At 40.2% G+C, this 16,101-nt stretch overlaps 1 protein-coding gene across 2 annotated transcripts in view; it reads right to left on the bottom strand.

Moving 5' to 3' along the window:
• CCDC158 (coiled-coil domain containing 158) overlaps positions 1 to 16,101 on the bottom strand; it is a gene marked incomplete at its 5' end in the record, with an annotated part of 87,960 nt that overhangs the window by 60,395 nt on the left and 11,464 nt on the right. For both annotated transcript variants that reach the window (XM_080831143.1, XM_080831142.1), the window contains 5 exons: positions 6,282 to 6,396; positions 7,702 to 7,812; positions 8,620 to 8,696; positions 9,285 to 9,612; positions 9,727 to 9,836. In XM_080831143.1, coding sequence (XP_080687269.1) covers positions 6,282 to 6,396; positions 7,702 to 7,812; positions 8,620 to 8,696; positions 9,285 to 9,612; positions 9,727 to 9,836 — 741 coding nt within the window. The remainder of the gene's footprint in view (positions 1 to 6,281; positions 6,397 to 7,701; positions 7,813 to 8,619; positions 8,697 to 9,284; positions 9,613 to 9,726; positions 9,837 to 16,101) is intronic.

Consider the following 16,101-nt stretch of genomic DNA (forward strand, 5'->3'; position numbering starts at 1 on the left):
GTCTACGTAGAATTTAATTTAGCCAGGGAAATTAGCCAAAATGCAGTATTTGATACCATCAGATATGGGCATTATCTGTAATCTTTTTCACACTATTCAAGATTTCTTTTCTATGAATATGTGTTCTGTCATTCAGTATTTAAGGAAGGTTGGTGCGGCATAAATAACATTCTGTACAGCCCACACAAATGACCTCTACTATATGTAGAAGAGCTATTTTGTTTAAGACTGTCAAGAGTTTCAATAACAAAAGGCATTGACCATAAAAGAATGACTGGTAACAACAAGTTTTTCCATTATTGTCATTATTAGTCAATTTGGAAACGATGAATGAACTTACATATATGTATATAAATATATTAACTTAAAATCATTTTAAATTAAATATATTAACTTAAAATACTTATATATATATTATGTGTTTCAATCCTCATTTCCTTCGACTATAAAATGGGTGACTACCAATTTTAAAGGACTGGTATAGGTGCACTTTTCTCTCATAGACAGGGCAGCTGTTTAATCTGTGTGACTATGCGTGTCCATATGTCAACATGGCAGAAGGCCCATCACTGTTAATAGCATTCCTACGGCCCTTGACCTGTAGATGCAAGGTAGGTAAAGAGGTTAAGATCTCAGATGACGGAGACTCCGGATTTGGCTTTTAGCTGAGCCACACAAATTCAAAATTTAGATACGGAGATATTAAAATAATGAGAACATGTTGATACTTAGTGTGATTACTAAAATACTATTTCATCAACCAGTAATAAGAAATCCTTCATAGCTACATAAATGCTAAATATCCCTTCTTATGTCAACAGGCTTCCAGATTTACTATGTCAAGAATAAAACTTATGAATTGGTTTAGAGGACAAACTGTGATGATAATTTCTTAGAGAATATATGAGCTAGACTAATTTTTCTTGATGACCTTATTTTTTTCTGGACCAGGTTCATTTAAGATCTTCATTTATTAATTCAGCACATATTTATGAGTTATATAAACACATATATATGCAACTACCTTTTGATAAGTGCTAAATATGAGTACACAGAATTTATGTACCTTTAACTACTCATACGTATACATGACAGCTTCACATTTACCCAGAGTAGAATCACAGCCTATAAGGATTGGAATATACATTTTAATATTTACATTGGACATATTTTTAAAATGTCTTCATATTTGACTGTATGTTAGATATAAGTAAGTAGTTCACAAGAATTAAATGTACATAAAACATCAGGCTACCAATAGAAACGTTAAAAGATTCTAATAATCCTATAAAGAAGTTCTTGCATTCTTGTACTCCTTTGGGGATGCATACTGAAAAAAGCCATACCACAACTCAACCTCTGTGACACAAGTAGCTTCCGAAGGAAGATGGAGGAATGATATCAGGTGATAGAGTCTCTTTAGTGCCTTTATTATTGGGAAAGATCAAATCAGCACACACTTAGTAATGACATTAAAAATCAGCCCACAAACATTTTCCTGTGGGTAGACAAATGTAGTCAGAGAGGGAACATGACCAGTCTAACAGCCAAACACTTTAGGTTCCGGCCCATGTTCTGTCACATGACCTCTCTGAGTCTCAAGTTTTTTATCTATAATTTAAACAGAATATTCTAGATAATCTTTCAAAATCCTTTCAATTCTGTGTCTCACAGCTTTTTTACCTGAGAAGAACAGTATTAATAAAGCTGAAATTCTATAATTTCCACCTGTCTTTGGAAAGAAAATACGGATGAAGAAACCCCATTCTGAGCTATAAATTTAATAAGAACATCTTCAGTGTGAAGAGTTACTCACATGACTAAAACATTTTCTAGTCCAAACCTGGCATAAAATTATTTTCTCTTTGAGCAAAGGATTTGTCCATGTGTTTCAAAAGCTTAAATCAAGACCTGCTATTTTGTCCATTTTCATTTTTTAAAGAGGTCCTGGGTCACCCTTTGATACCATCAGACTGGAGGGTAAAATTCAGGAGACCAAAATTTGAAAAAGAAAAGAAAGACAAGAACACAGAAAAAGCAAAGAGCCAAGTCCCACCTTCCCGCCTAAGGTTACCGAGCGCCCGAAGTTCCTCCAGACCCCTGCAGGAACATTGGCTTTGTAGTTGTCAGTACTGACTCAACTGCTATAGCTCTGCTTTTACCTTTCACTTTTTCGAGAAGAAATATTTCTGTTACTTCATCAATCAAGAAGAGAAATGGAGAGTGAAAGGGAAAACCACTGAAGTAGCAGCCGAGCTGAGCAAACAGCTGTACAGAACACTACAAAGCCTTCTGAAACGTCCACAATAGAGACCGACAGCCAAGATACGTAGTAAAGGTTTTTTTCTTTTTCTTTTCTTTTCCAATAGCAGCACTGGTTTTCCCTTTCACCATCTATGAATCTACTTTCTGTTTTGGATCACTGCACAAGTAAGTATTTGGATCTCATTCGAATCTGGACAGTGATTTTAGAGACGTTACCAATCAAGCCGAATTGTATCTCCTGTTTGCTGTGCTCAGAAAGACGACACAGACATCGGGTACTGGGCGGTGCCGTGGGTCAGCGCGGGAGTGCGTTGGCAGACTGCGCAAGGAGGTTTGCACAGGATATAGCTCCAGCCAGTGCTACTAAATGTTTACTTTTTGAATGTGAAATTCAGCCCCAAATGCTTTCAAAGTAGGAAAAATAAACTGAGAATCCAGATCATGAGATAGTTTTGTTGTCAAAAAGCGAAAGTTAAGAGTAAAGCCAAATCTACAGAGCCAATAGTGACAGCTTCTACTGGTCCAAGTTCGTAAAGGGGAATTCTGGAGGTTCTCCTAAAATGGAAAGAGAAGAATAGAAAAAAGCATTACAGTAGAACATGTTTGTAAGCTACAAAAGCTACATCTACAATTTTCTTTGAAACACAGTTTCTATTTTCATCGGTGTGAAAATATTTTGTTAATCTGAAGACACACACTGCCCTCCTAAAGGACAATTTATGATTTCTAGTTGGAAAAGTTTTGCTCAGACTTATCACGTCACCAATTCTTTTAAATAATAAGGACTTTTTTACTGAAGGAGTCTGACCTCAGGTGAAAATACTGTTTCCCATAAAATACGTTGATATGTAGTATCAACACACTCTTCTAAGTTTCTTCTCACAAAAATTCCACTTTTAATCATAGCTTTTATGTGTTATTTTCTTTGATTTTTTTCCCTTAGTGTTATTTGGATAGTATATACTAATATTCTCACTAATAAAATCTATTTCATTTTCTATTTTAGCAATGTAAAGCCAAGGTATATGAAAATGCAAGAAATTAAAACAAGGATTTGTGGTTTTTAGATTTGGTATTCATTACAACAAAAACACTTCGTAACAATGGAATATTTCATGACTTCCAAATGAAATCCTTTTGTTAACTAGCTTGGTTTTTCACATGTATTGATGGCATTTCAGTCCAAAGTACATCCAACTCTCTATTAACCTGACAAGATAATCTCCTCTCAGTGCTCCCTGACTAGAGGGAGCTCCTAGTAAGAGAGCTTAGTTAACCGCCATCTTGATGCCAACTCCATATTTTCAATGTTGCTTTGAATCTCACTGATCTAGATTAGAAGCAGCTGAGGTAATATGTCCCCCTTATTTTTATTAAATGTTGCCTATTTAAGACTGACCAAAGTATTGGTGATCCACCATTTACATCAGAGCAAAATAAGACAATGATTCTAACTTCCTATCTGTCTGTATCATCATATATCCATTCGGCCTCACAACATTCCTATGAAAAAGCCTGCAGTCAGTCCTCTGGGTGCTTGTGCTTCTACATGCCGGAGACATAAATGTTTATGAAAACTCAAAAGCTGTTTTTGTGGTCTTCAGCTGCCCCATATTCAGTATTTGTTAGAATTTCCCACCAGGCTCAAATTCAGAGCTAGGCGGCATGGTGCAGTGTCTTGACGGCGCGTCGGTTAGCAAACAACGGGTGATAGCTTACGGGGGTCCTTTTGCCAAGCACCATTACCATGGAGAGCTAGAGCTCTTTCAAATTAGGTAAGAAGATACGAGTGAGTTGAGTTTTGCTTAGGATGTCACAGCTTTCCAAAGGGTTTAATTTGTCAATAAACAACGAATATTTAACCTTTTCAAAACAGGTTGAACAGTGATGAGGATCGGTTACTGTGGTGGACTAGCACACACCAGCTCCCCCATTTCCTCTCTTGCTGTCGGGCTGCCCGCGCTCACTTTTGCCAAGGTGCCCACCTCTAGGAGACTGACTACCGGAGCCTCCTTCTACCCCCTGCTGCTGAAAGCTTCCCCATCCTGCCCGGTGGGATCAAGACCTCTTGAGCAGGCTTGGTCTGTCTAGAAAGGAGTGACATTCCTACTATCAATCTTCAGGGGAAAAGCTCGCCCTGAGAAAAGAAATTAGAACACAAAAAGCAGGCCTTGGAGAAGCAGAAAAGAACAAATGTTTCTCTTTGGGCTTCTGATTCTTGGTTTAGCCTTTGAAACAGTCCAAGGTTCCCGAAGGCTACCCTTACGCAGCGGAGCTAAATCCCGTCTAGGACGGCAGTCCTATGCAAACCGCCACCTGCCAGGATCAGTTCAGGGGGTATCAAATCAGGATCTGAAGAGAACAAAGAGCCAGGATCCCCCACGTGACGGGGGTAAACGCTGTTCTGCAAAACTTGCCTCAGTCCTATGTGTGTAGCAGAGCCTAAAGTAGGCTATTTCTTGCTGTGGGTAGTGATCAAAAATGCTGGAAGGACACTGTGGCAGGGGATCCAAATCTCGTAACTGAGGTTATGTAGCTTCACATACTCTTTATTGTTCAGACTTTAGTAAAGCTCTGTCTAAATGATTGAAGGCTGAGGTTTCACATTCTGGGCTTGAACTGGAGAGCCGAGGGGGAACAGCCCCCTCCTGTGGCCAGCACAGGGATGACAGGGGCCACTACACGAAGCAGCCCAAGGGAGGGCAAAGGTCTGGAAGAATCAGAGCTGCGCTAGGCAGCTGCTCCTTCCCCTGGAAAGCTTTTTTCTTGTCTTGTTCCCCTGTAGAATGGGGCGATTTTTTAGAGGAAATCTGGCAACTTCCTTATATTCTATTTCTTCCCAATCAGCTCGGTGTGAGAAGGGGGCTAAAAGGGATGGTTAGAGCAGGAAGTTCTCGGTATTAGAGTTTGTCTTCCAAATGGAGTCAATTTGGAGAGGAAAGGTGGTGTTCACAAAGCAGGGCACGGGGATCGCTGGTGTGAACTGGGTTGCCACGGGGAAGCAGGCAGGACGGCGGGCACCCTTCCCACAGGGAATGGAGAACACGAGCGCCTCTGAATGGGAGCTCTCAGCTTGTTTCTTAGGGTCTCTAACTGCTTTACACATGCTTGCGATTAACAACAAAAGCGCCCTGGGTAAGTGGTGGATAACGATCGCGAACGTCTCCTCTTTAGCTATGGAAACTGAGAGAATAAAAAGAACAGAATATCAGATTTTGAAGGTTCAAAAGGGTTTAAGAGAAATTGTGGGATGAAAGATGCAGATTTATCGTCCCAATTATTTTTTATTTAGACTAATCTTATTAATTTGGTTTGCTAGCCACACGGTGATTAAATCTGGAAGTTGAAGTAAAACCCAAGAGGTAGGCCCTCAAGTACTGAGTAGTAGGGGGAGACTGCCTCGTTCCAAAATATTTGTTAGAGCTAAGCCTGTACAAAAACCTCAAGCGCTTTTTTTTTTTTTTTAAAGATTTTATTTATTTATTTGACAGACAGATCACAAGTAGGCAGAGAGGCAGGCAGAGAGAGAGGAGGAAGCAGGCTCCCTGCTGAGCAGAGAGCCCGATGCAGGGCTCGATCCCAGGACGCCGGGATCATGACCTGAGCCGAAGGCAGAGGCTTTAACCCACTGAGCCACCCAGGCGCCCTCAAGCGCTCTTATTTTTAACTTATTTTTTTAGAAACTTACTTGAAGTATGCAAAACTTTTTTTCCCACAAATGAATTAACTTGGGCAAATAATTTGAATTAAAATTATTTGTAATTTTTTTCATCAGATGTGGCGTTCAATAATTCATCAGTAGCATATAACACCCAGAGCTCATCACAACGCACGCCCTCTTTAAAAATCATTTATGATTTAACATATAGATATTTGGCAAACCCCTACTCCATCTTAAAAGCTGCTTTTAATTTGACATTACTGTGATGCCTCATTTTCAAATAAACTCTTAAAAATTTGGCACTGAGTCTGTGCATGATAGTGTGTGGATGCAGAGCGGCCAAATCTAACCTCACCTTGTCTTCATACATCCTTTTGGCTTCTCTTAACTCAGAACGTAGCTGAGAAACAGTAGATTCCAGATCACTGAGTTGACGCATATACATTGAATTTTGGTTTCTTGCTTGTTCTCTAAGAAGAGTTTGAAAGGGGAATAAAAGCAAACAGCAAACTAAGCAGAAGTGTGATATCTACGCATACGCCAGCATTTAGACATGGCCACTAGTTCTTTTACATAGTATAACTAGGTCAAAAGTCTTTTATTTTCCAAAATAGCTTCTCAAAAGCTTCAGCTCAACCATGCTGCTAAGTGCTGAAGCTAGACGTTGTGTATTAGGGTTCATTTGTTTCATTTGTACTATTTCTCTCTACTTTGGTATATGATCGAAAATGTCCCTGTAGGAAGTTTCAATACATATAAGCTCAAGTTATAAAATTATTTATATGTATATATCTATATTTCATATATATATATTTACACATACCCATATATAATGTGGTTTTGATTAATCCTATCAGTTGTAATATGAACAATATTTAAAACACCCAATTCCAAGAGGCCCAAATGTGTGCAATACTACTACTTTTTCTTTCCCTCTAGGAGAGAACACGGGGTGGCGGGGCGGCCACTGCCCACAGCTGTACCGTGCCGCGGACCCACGTGTAGTACTCCTGTCCCACCCCCTGGCCAGCGAGGACAGCCTTACAGGGAATTCGTGTCTAACCCCTGGCGTGCAGACAGCACAGGCCCCCGTCACACTGCTCTTGAGCACAAGGTGTGCGTGGCATCACCCAGGAAGGATCGAGAGAGACTGAGCCCAACATGCCTGTGCCCGGTCCTCTCAGAAAGGCAAGGAGCTTGTGGGCCGACAGGATGTGCTACTCCTAGTGGCCGTGGCCTTTAGAAAGGCGGTCACAGCACACTCGGTGTGCCAGCAGAGGAGGGAGATGTAGACAGAGGCGTCACTACATCACGCCCTTCTAAGTCACAGGCAGAAAAACACACCAAAAGCAGTACCTGCTGTGTAAAGGACTCTTGCACAGAAGAGGAGAAAAGCCTAAGAACTCCCTGTTGCTCTCCTGCTTCCTACTCTTGAAGGAGATACCTCCACCCATCACGGCTGGTGGGCTTGGCTGGCCTCCTAGGGCGGGCCTTTGTCACGCCCGGAGTCCTGTCCTGATGCTGACCTTGTCACTCTAACCCCCACCCCCACCGCACGCAAGCTGTTCTCACTCATGGCAATAATACCACGTAGGTGGTCATGTGACATTAACTTTATGTAATCCTTTCCATTCATTTAAATGTTAGGGAAGTTTTACTTCCTTATGGAATTTTAAAGCAAAATTTAAAAGACTTTAGAACAGAACATTAATGAAAATAGAATATCTAAAATGAGGGTTACAGATACCAGTTTCAAACCACCGGGACACACGTACTGAATGATTTCCAGCTGACTCTGGATGCTATTGGCCTGGCTTCGAGCACTGCTGGCTTTCTCGGTAAGTCCCGTTATCTCGATTTCATGTTCACTTATTAACTGCTCAATCCTATAAAAAGAACGTGTGTGGTGTTCGTTATTTGGTATATAAGATTTTGCTTGACTATGAGTTATTCTAAAAATTAATGATTTTCAAATTTTCAAACACTCTCAAATTTAGTATTCTGCTTTGACTTTCAATATGCTGCTCATTTTAAGTTTTAGAATTCAGATTTTTTTTAAATTTTACAAAGTAATAAGTTACGAGTACTATATATTATGAGACGCATGTAGGGAAGTTTCCTATAAGCCAAACATATTACAAATATAACAACAGGTTTTTAAATATTCACACTAAATCATAAAGATTTTATATCATAAAGCTTTACATTAAGCTCAGGTCAGGTTTTGCCAACAAATGAGTGACAAAGACTCTCTCCTTGACCACACTTTAGTCAGGCTCCTCTGAATCCTATTGTAGGCCTTGACCTTGGTACCCACCAACCCCTCCCCCAACCGCCCTGGCCTGCCCAGGCTTAGTAGGAATCTCACTAAGTCAGTTTAGTAAAAATCGTTCCGCCTGTGATGTCTCCGCTGCCCCACTCACCTGTTCCTTGGCTGTAAATCCCTACTTTCTTGGTTGTATTAGAAGAGCTGAGTCTCATCTTTTCCCCCCAACACAGAACCCCTACTGCAGAAGCCTTGATTAAAGTCTTCCTGAACCTTTTAAGCAAGTATCAGGAAAATTTTCCCTTGCCACAAACCAATGAAGAAAACTTTCACTTCAGAAAATTTTTGATTTTGGAATTGCTGATGAGGAATTATAAACCTACGGTTTAGTTCACTATGACTTCCTGTACTTCAGCCAGAAACCCACCTATCTTGATGCTGTTGAAGAAGCAATTCTATTTTATTCTGTGATTCAGACTTCAGCGCTTCAAGCTGGTCCTCTACCTAGTTACAAAAAAGAGATGTTGATTTAGACTGGTAAATCTACATCTTGAAAAAGCTGGAGATTTTCCAACTAAAGGACCACTTTAATGTTTTTAAACACGTTATTTATTTATTACTTGCCATAGAGAGAGAGACTGAGTGCGCGTGTGTGCATAAGCGGCAGGGAGGGGCAGATGGCCGAGCAGACTCCCTGTTGAGCAGGGAGCCCAACATGGGACTCGATCCCAGGACCCTGGGATCATGACCTGAGCTGAAGGCAGAGGCTTAACTGACCGAGCCACCCAGGCTTCCCTAAAAGGACACTACAGAAAGAAGCAAATAAAAGTAATACTGAAACCAAATACATTCTATCACTGTATTTTATTAGATCGTTTACTTTGGTTGGTTATACTCTCATGAGGCCATACAGGCGAATCAAGCTAGTTCCCTTACAGTACTGAGACAAAGTACTCTTTTAGAAATAACTGTTATTTTAGAGAACAAAAATGAGAACTTGGCTTACTTTAAAAAAACTTGAAAAATCATACACCTAATACTATTCTCTTAATGGATTTTAACATAAAGTTGAATAGTGTTCTCACCACTTACTGGAAATATCCTCCCTTTAAGATAAGAAATCTCTGTGTCTAATTCTCTTAGGATTTTACTAACAGCCGAGCCCATGTTGCGGAAGTGGAGAGTAGACACGCTGTCATGTTCGTATATTTTCTTGCCTGAGGCTTCTTCGAAGTCGGCGAGGGCGGAGCGGATCTCCTGGAGCGCCCCCTCGTGGCCGAGCATCATCTTCCTCAACTGCTCCATTTGCGCGCCGCTGTCTCTCAGCATGTCCTCCTTGAGGCACTTGGCAGCTTCCAGTTCACGAACTGTATTTTGAAGCTGATTTCTTAAATCCTCCTGGGACTGACTCTCCCTTCGTCTATGAGATAAGTGAAAGGGAAGAAATACTACTGATAAAACTCATATTCACACAAGTAGTTTTATACTACGAAGAGGAAAACCTTAAAATAATTTTAGGTTAACGATGCCCAACCTGATGTCAGCCATGGCATCTCTCTCCATTTGCATCTCTTGAAGTTTCGTTTGCAAGTCGATGACTGACTGCCTTAAGTAAAACTTTTGTTTCTCATGCAATTCATTGCTCTGAAAAAAAAAAAAATGCCATGCAAATCAGCCTTTACCAGAGGGATGTATTTCCTTAAATTATTAGGAAATTTGTAGTAATTTCTAAAAATCCATATATCATTCATTTACTTTTACGTGTACTTCCTTCTCCTTTTACCATACTTCGGGGCCTAATTAATCATTTCTCACCTAGGTTGCTGAACTACCTTCTCTAGTCTCACTGTCTCAAGCTTGGTCCCTTTTAAATCTATTCTTTACTTAATAACCAATACACTATTTCTAAAACAAATCAGACTTCCACTCAAGATAGGGATAGAAAGAAGTTTTATTTCTGAAAACAGGAAAATTGGTTACAATTTTTTATACAAAAGAGTAAATCCCCACTTCCATCCCACTTAAAAACTTGACAGCGGACAACCACCACCCACAAGTCAAGGTGTTCTACCACAAAGAAATTCACTAAGATCTCTAAAAATCAGGTACTGAGAGACCTCCCAGCACAACAAGTGATACCACGTGATCATCCCAAAGCAAAGCCATCAAATTCTGCCTACTGATAGAGAGTTTGGCATTAGCTTTTTTACTGATCATCCTTGAGTATGAACAAAAACCAATCAAGCAACCAACAAACACCACTGGACACCTGAAGGAAGATTATAAAATGAAACACAGAGACCAAGATTAAACAAAGCAGCAAACACCAGAGAAAAATGATCCAAAGAAACAAAGTAATGCAGCAAAAGAAGAACACTTCTGAAAACTTGTATTTGCAATGAGATTTGAGAGACATCACAGCTATAAAGGAAGAATGAAACATGATTCCAAAGAAGTGATCAAGTGAGAAGAAAAGAGTTCTTGAAAATTAAAAATATACTCCTATACTAAAAAGCTGCAAGAGAAATGTGAGGAGTCAAGAAATGTCCCCCCAAAGCAGGAAAAATAGGTAAAACTTTTGAAAGTAAAAGTAAGAGATTTAGAGATATAACCTAGGAGATAACATCTGACTAACAGACCTGCAGAAAGAGAGAACTGAGAAAACAGAGGGAATGAAACTATTGAAGAAAAAACTGAATTCCTCCAAGCTGAAAAGTACAAATCTGAAGACCAAAGGATCCACTAAATCCCCAGCGCAATGAGTGAAAAAGCTAAAATCCACACCTGAACACATTGTGGGGGATTTTCAGAGACAGAAGACTCTAAAGCTTCCAAAGACAAACCTCAATTAAGTAAAAGCAAAGGAGCAAGTGTCAGACACCTACTTCTCAGTAGCAACGCAAAATGCAAGGACACAATATTTTCAAAGGACTGAGAAAAAATGACTTTCAACGTCACCCAGCTAAAGTCATTCTCAGAATGCAAAGATCCATAAAATGAATGCGCATATTCCTTTTAAGTTTCTAAAGATGGACTTTGATTAAGTGAAGAAGTAGATCAAGAAAAAGGATGACAGAAAACAGTGAATCCTGGATATCTTGGATCCAATTCGGAAAGCAACGACAAGAAAACAGTTATACACAGACCTAAGCAGCTCACCGAGGCTGGAAAACAGGACAGAAGACTCCTGAAAAGTCACGGATCAAAGAAGAATTTAATGGGCGCCTGGGTGGCTCAGTGAGTTAAAGCCTTTGCCTTTGGCTCGGGTCATGATCCCAGGGTCCTGGGATCGAGCCCCGAGTTGGGCTCTCTGCTCAGTGGGGAGCCTACTTCCTCCTCTCTCTGCCTGCCTTTCTGCCTACTTGTGATCTCTGTTTGTCAAATAAATAAATAAAATCTTTAAAAAAAAAAAAGAAGAAGAATTTAAGAGAAAACCTACATGATAGTTCTTTAAAAATATATATATATGCAATAATAAAGGCACACAGCATTAGGAAAAAGAAAGACAATAACTATCAGAAAAGGGGAAACCTAAGTGACTCAATCAGTCAAGCATCTGCCTTCAGCTCAGGCCATGATCCTAGGGTTTTGGGATGGAATCCCACATGGGGTTTCCTTCAATAAGGAGTCTGCTTCTCCTTCTCTCTCTGCCCTTCCCCCACCTGCTTGTGCTCTCTCATTCATTCTCTCTCAAATAAATAAAATCTAAGGAAAAAAAATAACCTCCAGAGAAAACACTACACAGGAGAGGAAGTGGAATAGGATACTAGCTGGTTTTGCAATTGACAATGTTTATATGGTCAATATAAGGTTAAGGGCCTTTATCTTTTCTTTACAGTCCAGTCTGAAGTTTGGATGGCAATAGTGGAAATGGAAACAGATCTGAGAAATGGACAGACATGGTGATAAGGTGACACCAGGGAAGAGGTAAGAAGGATAAATGAGGTTTGGAGGGAGGAGCAAAGAGGAGGAGCGGCGGAGGAGACCTAAATTTCACCAGGTCCCAGGAATTCAACTAGATAGCCATCCAACCATTCTGAACACCTACAAACTCAACAGGAGATCAAAGAAAAGAAGAGCAGCAATTCTAGGAACAGAAAAGCAACCACTTTCTGGAAGGTAGGACATGTGGAGAAGTGATCCGAGGCCATATACGGAAACAGAGACCGCGGGGGGAGGGGCCGGCTCCGGGCAAGCGGTAGAACAGCAGAGCACAAAATCAGAACTTCCAGAAGTCTACTCTATGGACGGACGTCACTCCAGTGGCTAAGTGGGGGTGGAGCCCTCACGGGAACAGTGTGGTCTCAGGACCCGGGGGTGACAGAGAGACCAGGGGTGTCTCAGAGTGGCAGAGATCCCAGGTATCAGAGCAGGGAAGCCGGCTGTAGAGACGGAGACGAGGAGTGAGCTCTCAGCTCAGTTTACCTTAAACTGTGATCTGATGCACAGACAGACCACTACTTTTTGAGCAGGGACCCCATTAAGTGGCAAATCCAGGGGGACCCCCCACCTTCCTCCACAGGGAGGAGCCGAGAGGGAGTGTCCTTGGGGAATCTTCTGGGTTTGGAGACTCTAAATGGGGCTGTGTACCAGAGACAGAAATGCCCAGTCACAGGCTGTGTGGGCTTGGAGTGCAGCCGGAGACCAGGGAGATGGGAGGCACTGACCGCTTTACTCTGAGGGCACACTGAAGAGGGGGTCCCTGAGCTCTCGGATCCTCCAGGCCGGAGACTGGGAGGCTGCCGTTTTCATTCTCATCCTCCAAAGCTGCACAAAAAGTGTTCAGGGAACAAAAGCCACCAAGAGCAAACCCAAGCAGATTGCTTAGCCTGGCCCCCCGCAAGGGCGGTGCAATTCCGCCTCGGGCAAAGACATCTGAGAATCACTGCGAGAGGTCCCTCATCAGCAAGATCACCCAGCCAAGACCAAGTTTACCCATCAATGAGAACAGGGCTAGGGGAATACAGCACACAGAATTCATGGCTTTTTTCCCATGATCCTTTAGTCTTTCAAAATTAAATTTTTTAAACTGTCTTTTTTCATTTTTTTGAATTTTTCCTCTTTCCTATTTTAACTATTTTATTTTAAGCCTTTTATTTATTTTTTTAAAAAGATTTTATTTATTTATTTGACAGAGAGATCACAAGTAGGAAGAGAGGCAGGCAGAGAGTGAGAGGGAAGCAGGCTCCCCACTGAGCAGAGAGCCTGATGCAGGGCTCGATCCCACAACCCTGAGATCATGACCTGAGACGAAGGCAGAGGCTTTAACCCACTGAGCCACTCAGGCGCCCCTATCTATCTTAACACCTTTTAAAAAATCTTTTTTAATTTTCATTTTTATACTCGTATTCTATTCCTTCATTGTATTTAACCTTATTTTTTGTTTACATATAAGTTTTTCTTTCCTTAAAATTTTGGGATACAGTTTCTTCTAACAGACCAAAATATATTCTACATCTAGCCTATGGCTTTGTTCTAGTCTCTAGCCTGATCACATTCTCTCCTTTTATTTTCTTTGTTCAACCACCTGCTTATCAATTCCTTTTAAAAAATCATTTTAAATTTTCATCTTTGCAGTCATATTTGATCCCTTCATCATGTTTGCCCTTATTTCTATACATACATAAGATTTTCTTTCTTTAAAATTTTGGGAGGCAGTTTCTTCTAACAGACCAAAATACACCCAAAATCAAGTGTGTGGGTCTGTTCTATTCACCAGCCTAAATATGTGTGTGTGTGTGTGTGTGTGTGTGTGTGTGTATGTGTGTGTATGTATGTATGTGTGTGTATATATATATATATATATATATATATATATATGAATTTAGTGCCATTGTATTGCCTGTAAGGTGACTGTTACTGTATATTGTCTCTGTTCCTTTCTGGTCTGTTACTTTGAGGCTCTCTCTTTGCTTAGAGGACCCCTTTCAATATTTCCTGTAGGTCTGATTTGGCATTTGCAAATTCTTTTAGTTATCTATCTATGTATATGTATATGTATATGTATATGTATATTCTTTTAGTGTTATATATATTGTTTTCCCCTTTCTTCTCTCCCATGTTTCACATCTCTTCTGACTTGGTTAGTGTATACTTTTCTGGTATTGTTGTTACCCTTTTAGCATTTTGTTCTCTCATTCATCTATTCTTCTCTGGACAAAATGACAAGGTGGAAAAACTCACTTCAAAGAAAAGAACAAGAGGCAGTACCGACTGCTGGGGACCTAATCAATATGGACTTAGAAAGATGTCAGAACCAGAGTTCGGAATGATGATTACACAGATGCTAGCAGGACTTGAAAAAAGCACAGAAGATACTAGAGAATCCCTCTCTGGGGAAATAAAATCCCTTTCTGGAGAAATAAGAGAACTAAAATCTAACCAAGTTGAAATTTTTAAAAAGCTATTAATGAAGTGCAATAAAAAATGGAGGCTCTTTCTGCTAGGATAAATGATGCAGAAGAGAGAATTAGTGATATAGAAGATGAAATGATGGAGAATAAAGAAGCTGAGAAAAAGAGATAAACAACTACTGGATCATGAGGGGAGAATTTGAGAGATAAGTGATACCATAAGATGAAACAGTATTAGAATAATTGGGATCCCAAAAGAAGAGAGAGATAGGAGGGCAGAAGGTATACTGGAGAAAATTATAGCAGAGAATTTCCCTAATTTGGAGACGGAAACAAGCATCAAAATCGAGGAGGCACAGAAAATCCCCCTCCAATCAATAAAAATAGGTCAACACATCATCTAATAGTAAAACTGACAAGTCTCAGAGACAAAGAGAAAATCCTGAAAGCAGCTTGGGACTAGAGGTCTGTAATCTACAACAGGAGAAATATTAGATTGGCAGCAGACCTATCCACAGAGACCTGGCAGACCAGAAAGGAATGGGATGATATATTCACAGTACTAAATGAGGAAAATATGCAGCCAAGAATACTATATCCAGCTAGGCTGTCACTGAAAATAGACGGAGAAATGAAAAGTTTCCACGACAAACAAAAACTAAAAGAATTTGCAAACACCAAACCAGCATTACAGGGAATATTGAAAGGGGTCCTCTAAGCAAAGACAGAGCCTGAAAGTAACAGACCAAAAAGGAACAGAGACAATATACAGTAACAGTCACCTTACAGACAATACAAGGGCACTAAATTCATATCTTTCAATAGTTACCCTGAATGTAAATGGAATAAATGCCCCAATCAAAAGACAGAGGTTATCAGGATGGATAAAAAAACAAGACCCATCGATACGCTGTCTTTAAGAAACTCATTTTAGACCCAAAGACACCTCCAGATTTAAAGTGAGGGGGTGGAAAACAATTTACCATCCTAATGGACATCAAAAGAAAGCTGGGGTGGCAATCCTGTCTCAGACAAATTTGAAGCCAAAGACTAATAAGACATGAAGAAAGACATTATATAATACTTAAAGGGTCTGTCCAACAAGAATGTCTAACAATTTTAAATATCTATGTCCCTAACATGGGAGCAGCCAATTATATAAACCAATTAATAACAAAATCAAAGAAACACTTTGGCAATAATACAGTAATAGTAGGGGACTTTAACAACACCCTCACTGAAATGGACAGATTATCTAAGCAAAAGATCAACAAGGAAATAAAGGCTTTAAATGGCATACTGGACCAGATGAACATCACAGATATATTCAGAACATTCCATCCCAAAGCAACAGATTACACATTCTTCTCTAGTGCACATGGAACATTCTTTAGAATAGATCACATCCTGGGTCATGAATCAGGTCTGAACCAGTACCAAAAGACTGGAATCGTTCCCTGCATATTTTCAGACCATAAGGCTTTGAAACCAGAACTCATCTGCAAAAAGAAAGTTGGAAAGACCTCAAATACATGGAGGCTAAAAGAGCATCATAC

The sequence above is a fragment of the Martes martes genome (genome assembly GCF_963455335.1).
Source record: "Martes martes genome assembly, chromosome: 2".
NCBI classification, from domain to species: domain Eukaryota; kingdom Metazoa; phylum Chordata; class Mammalia; order Carnivora; family Mustelidae; genus Martes; species Martes martes.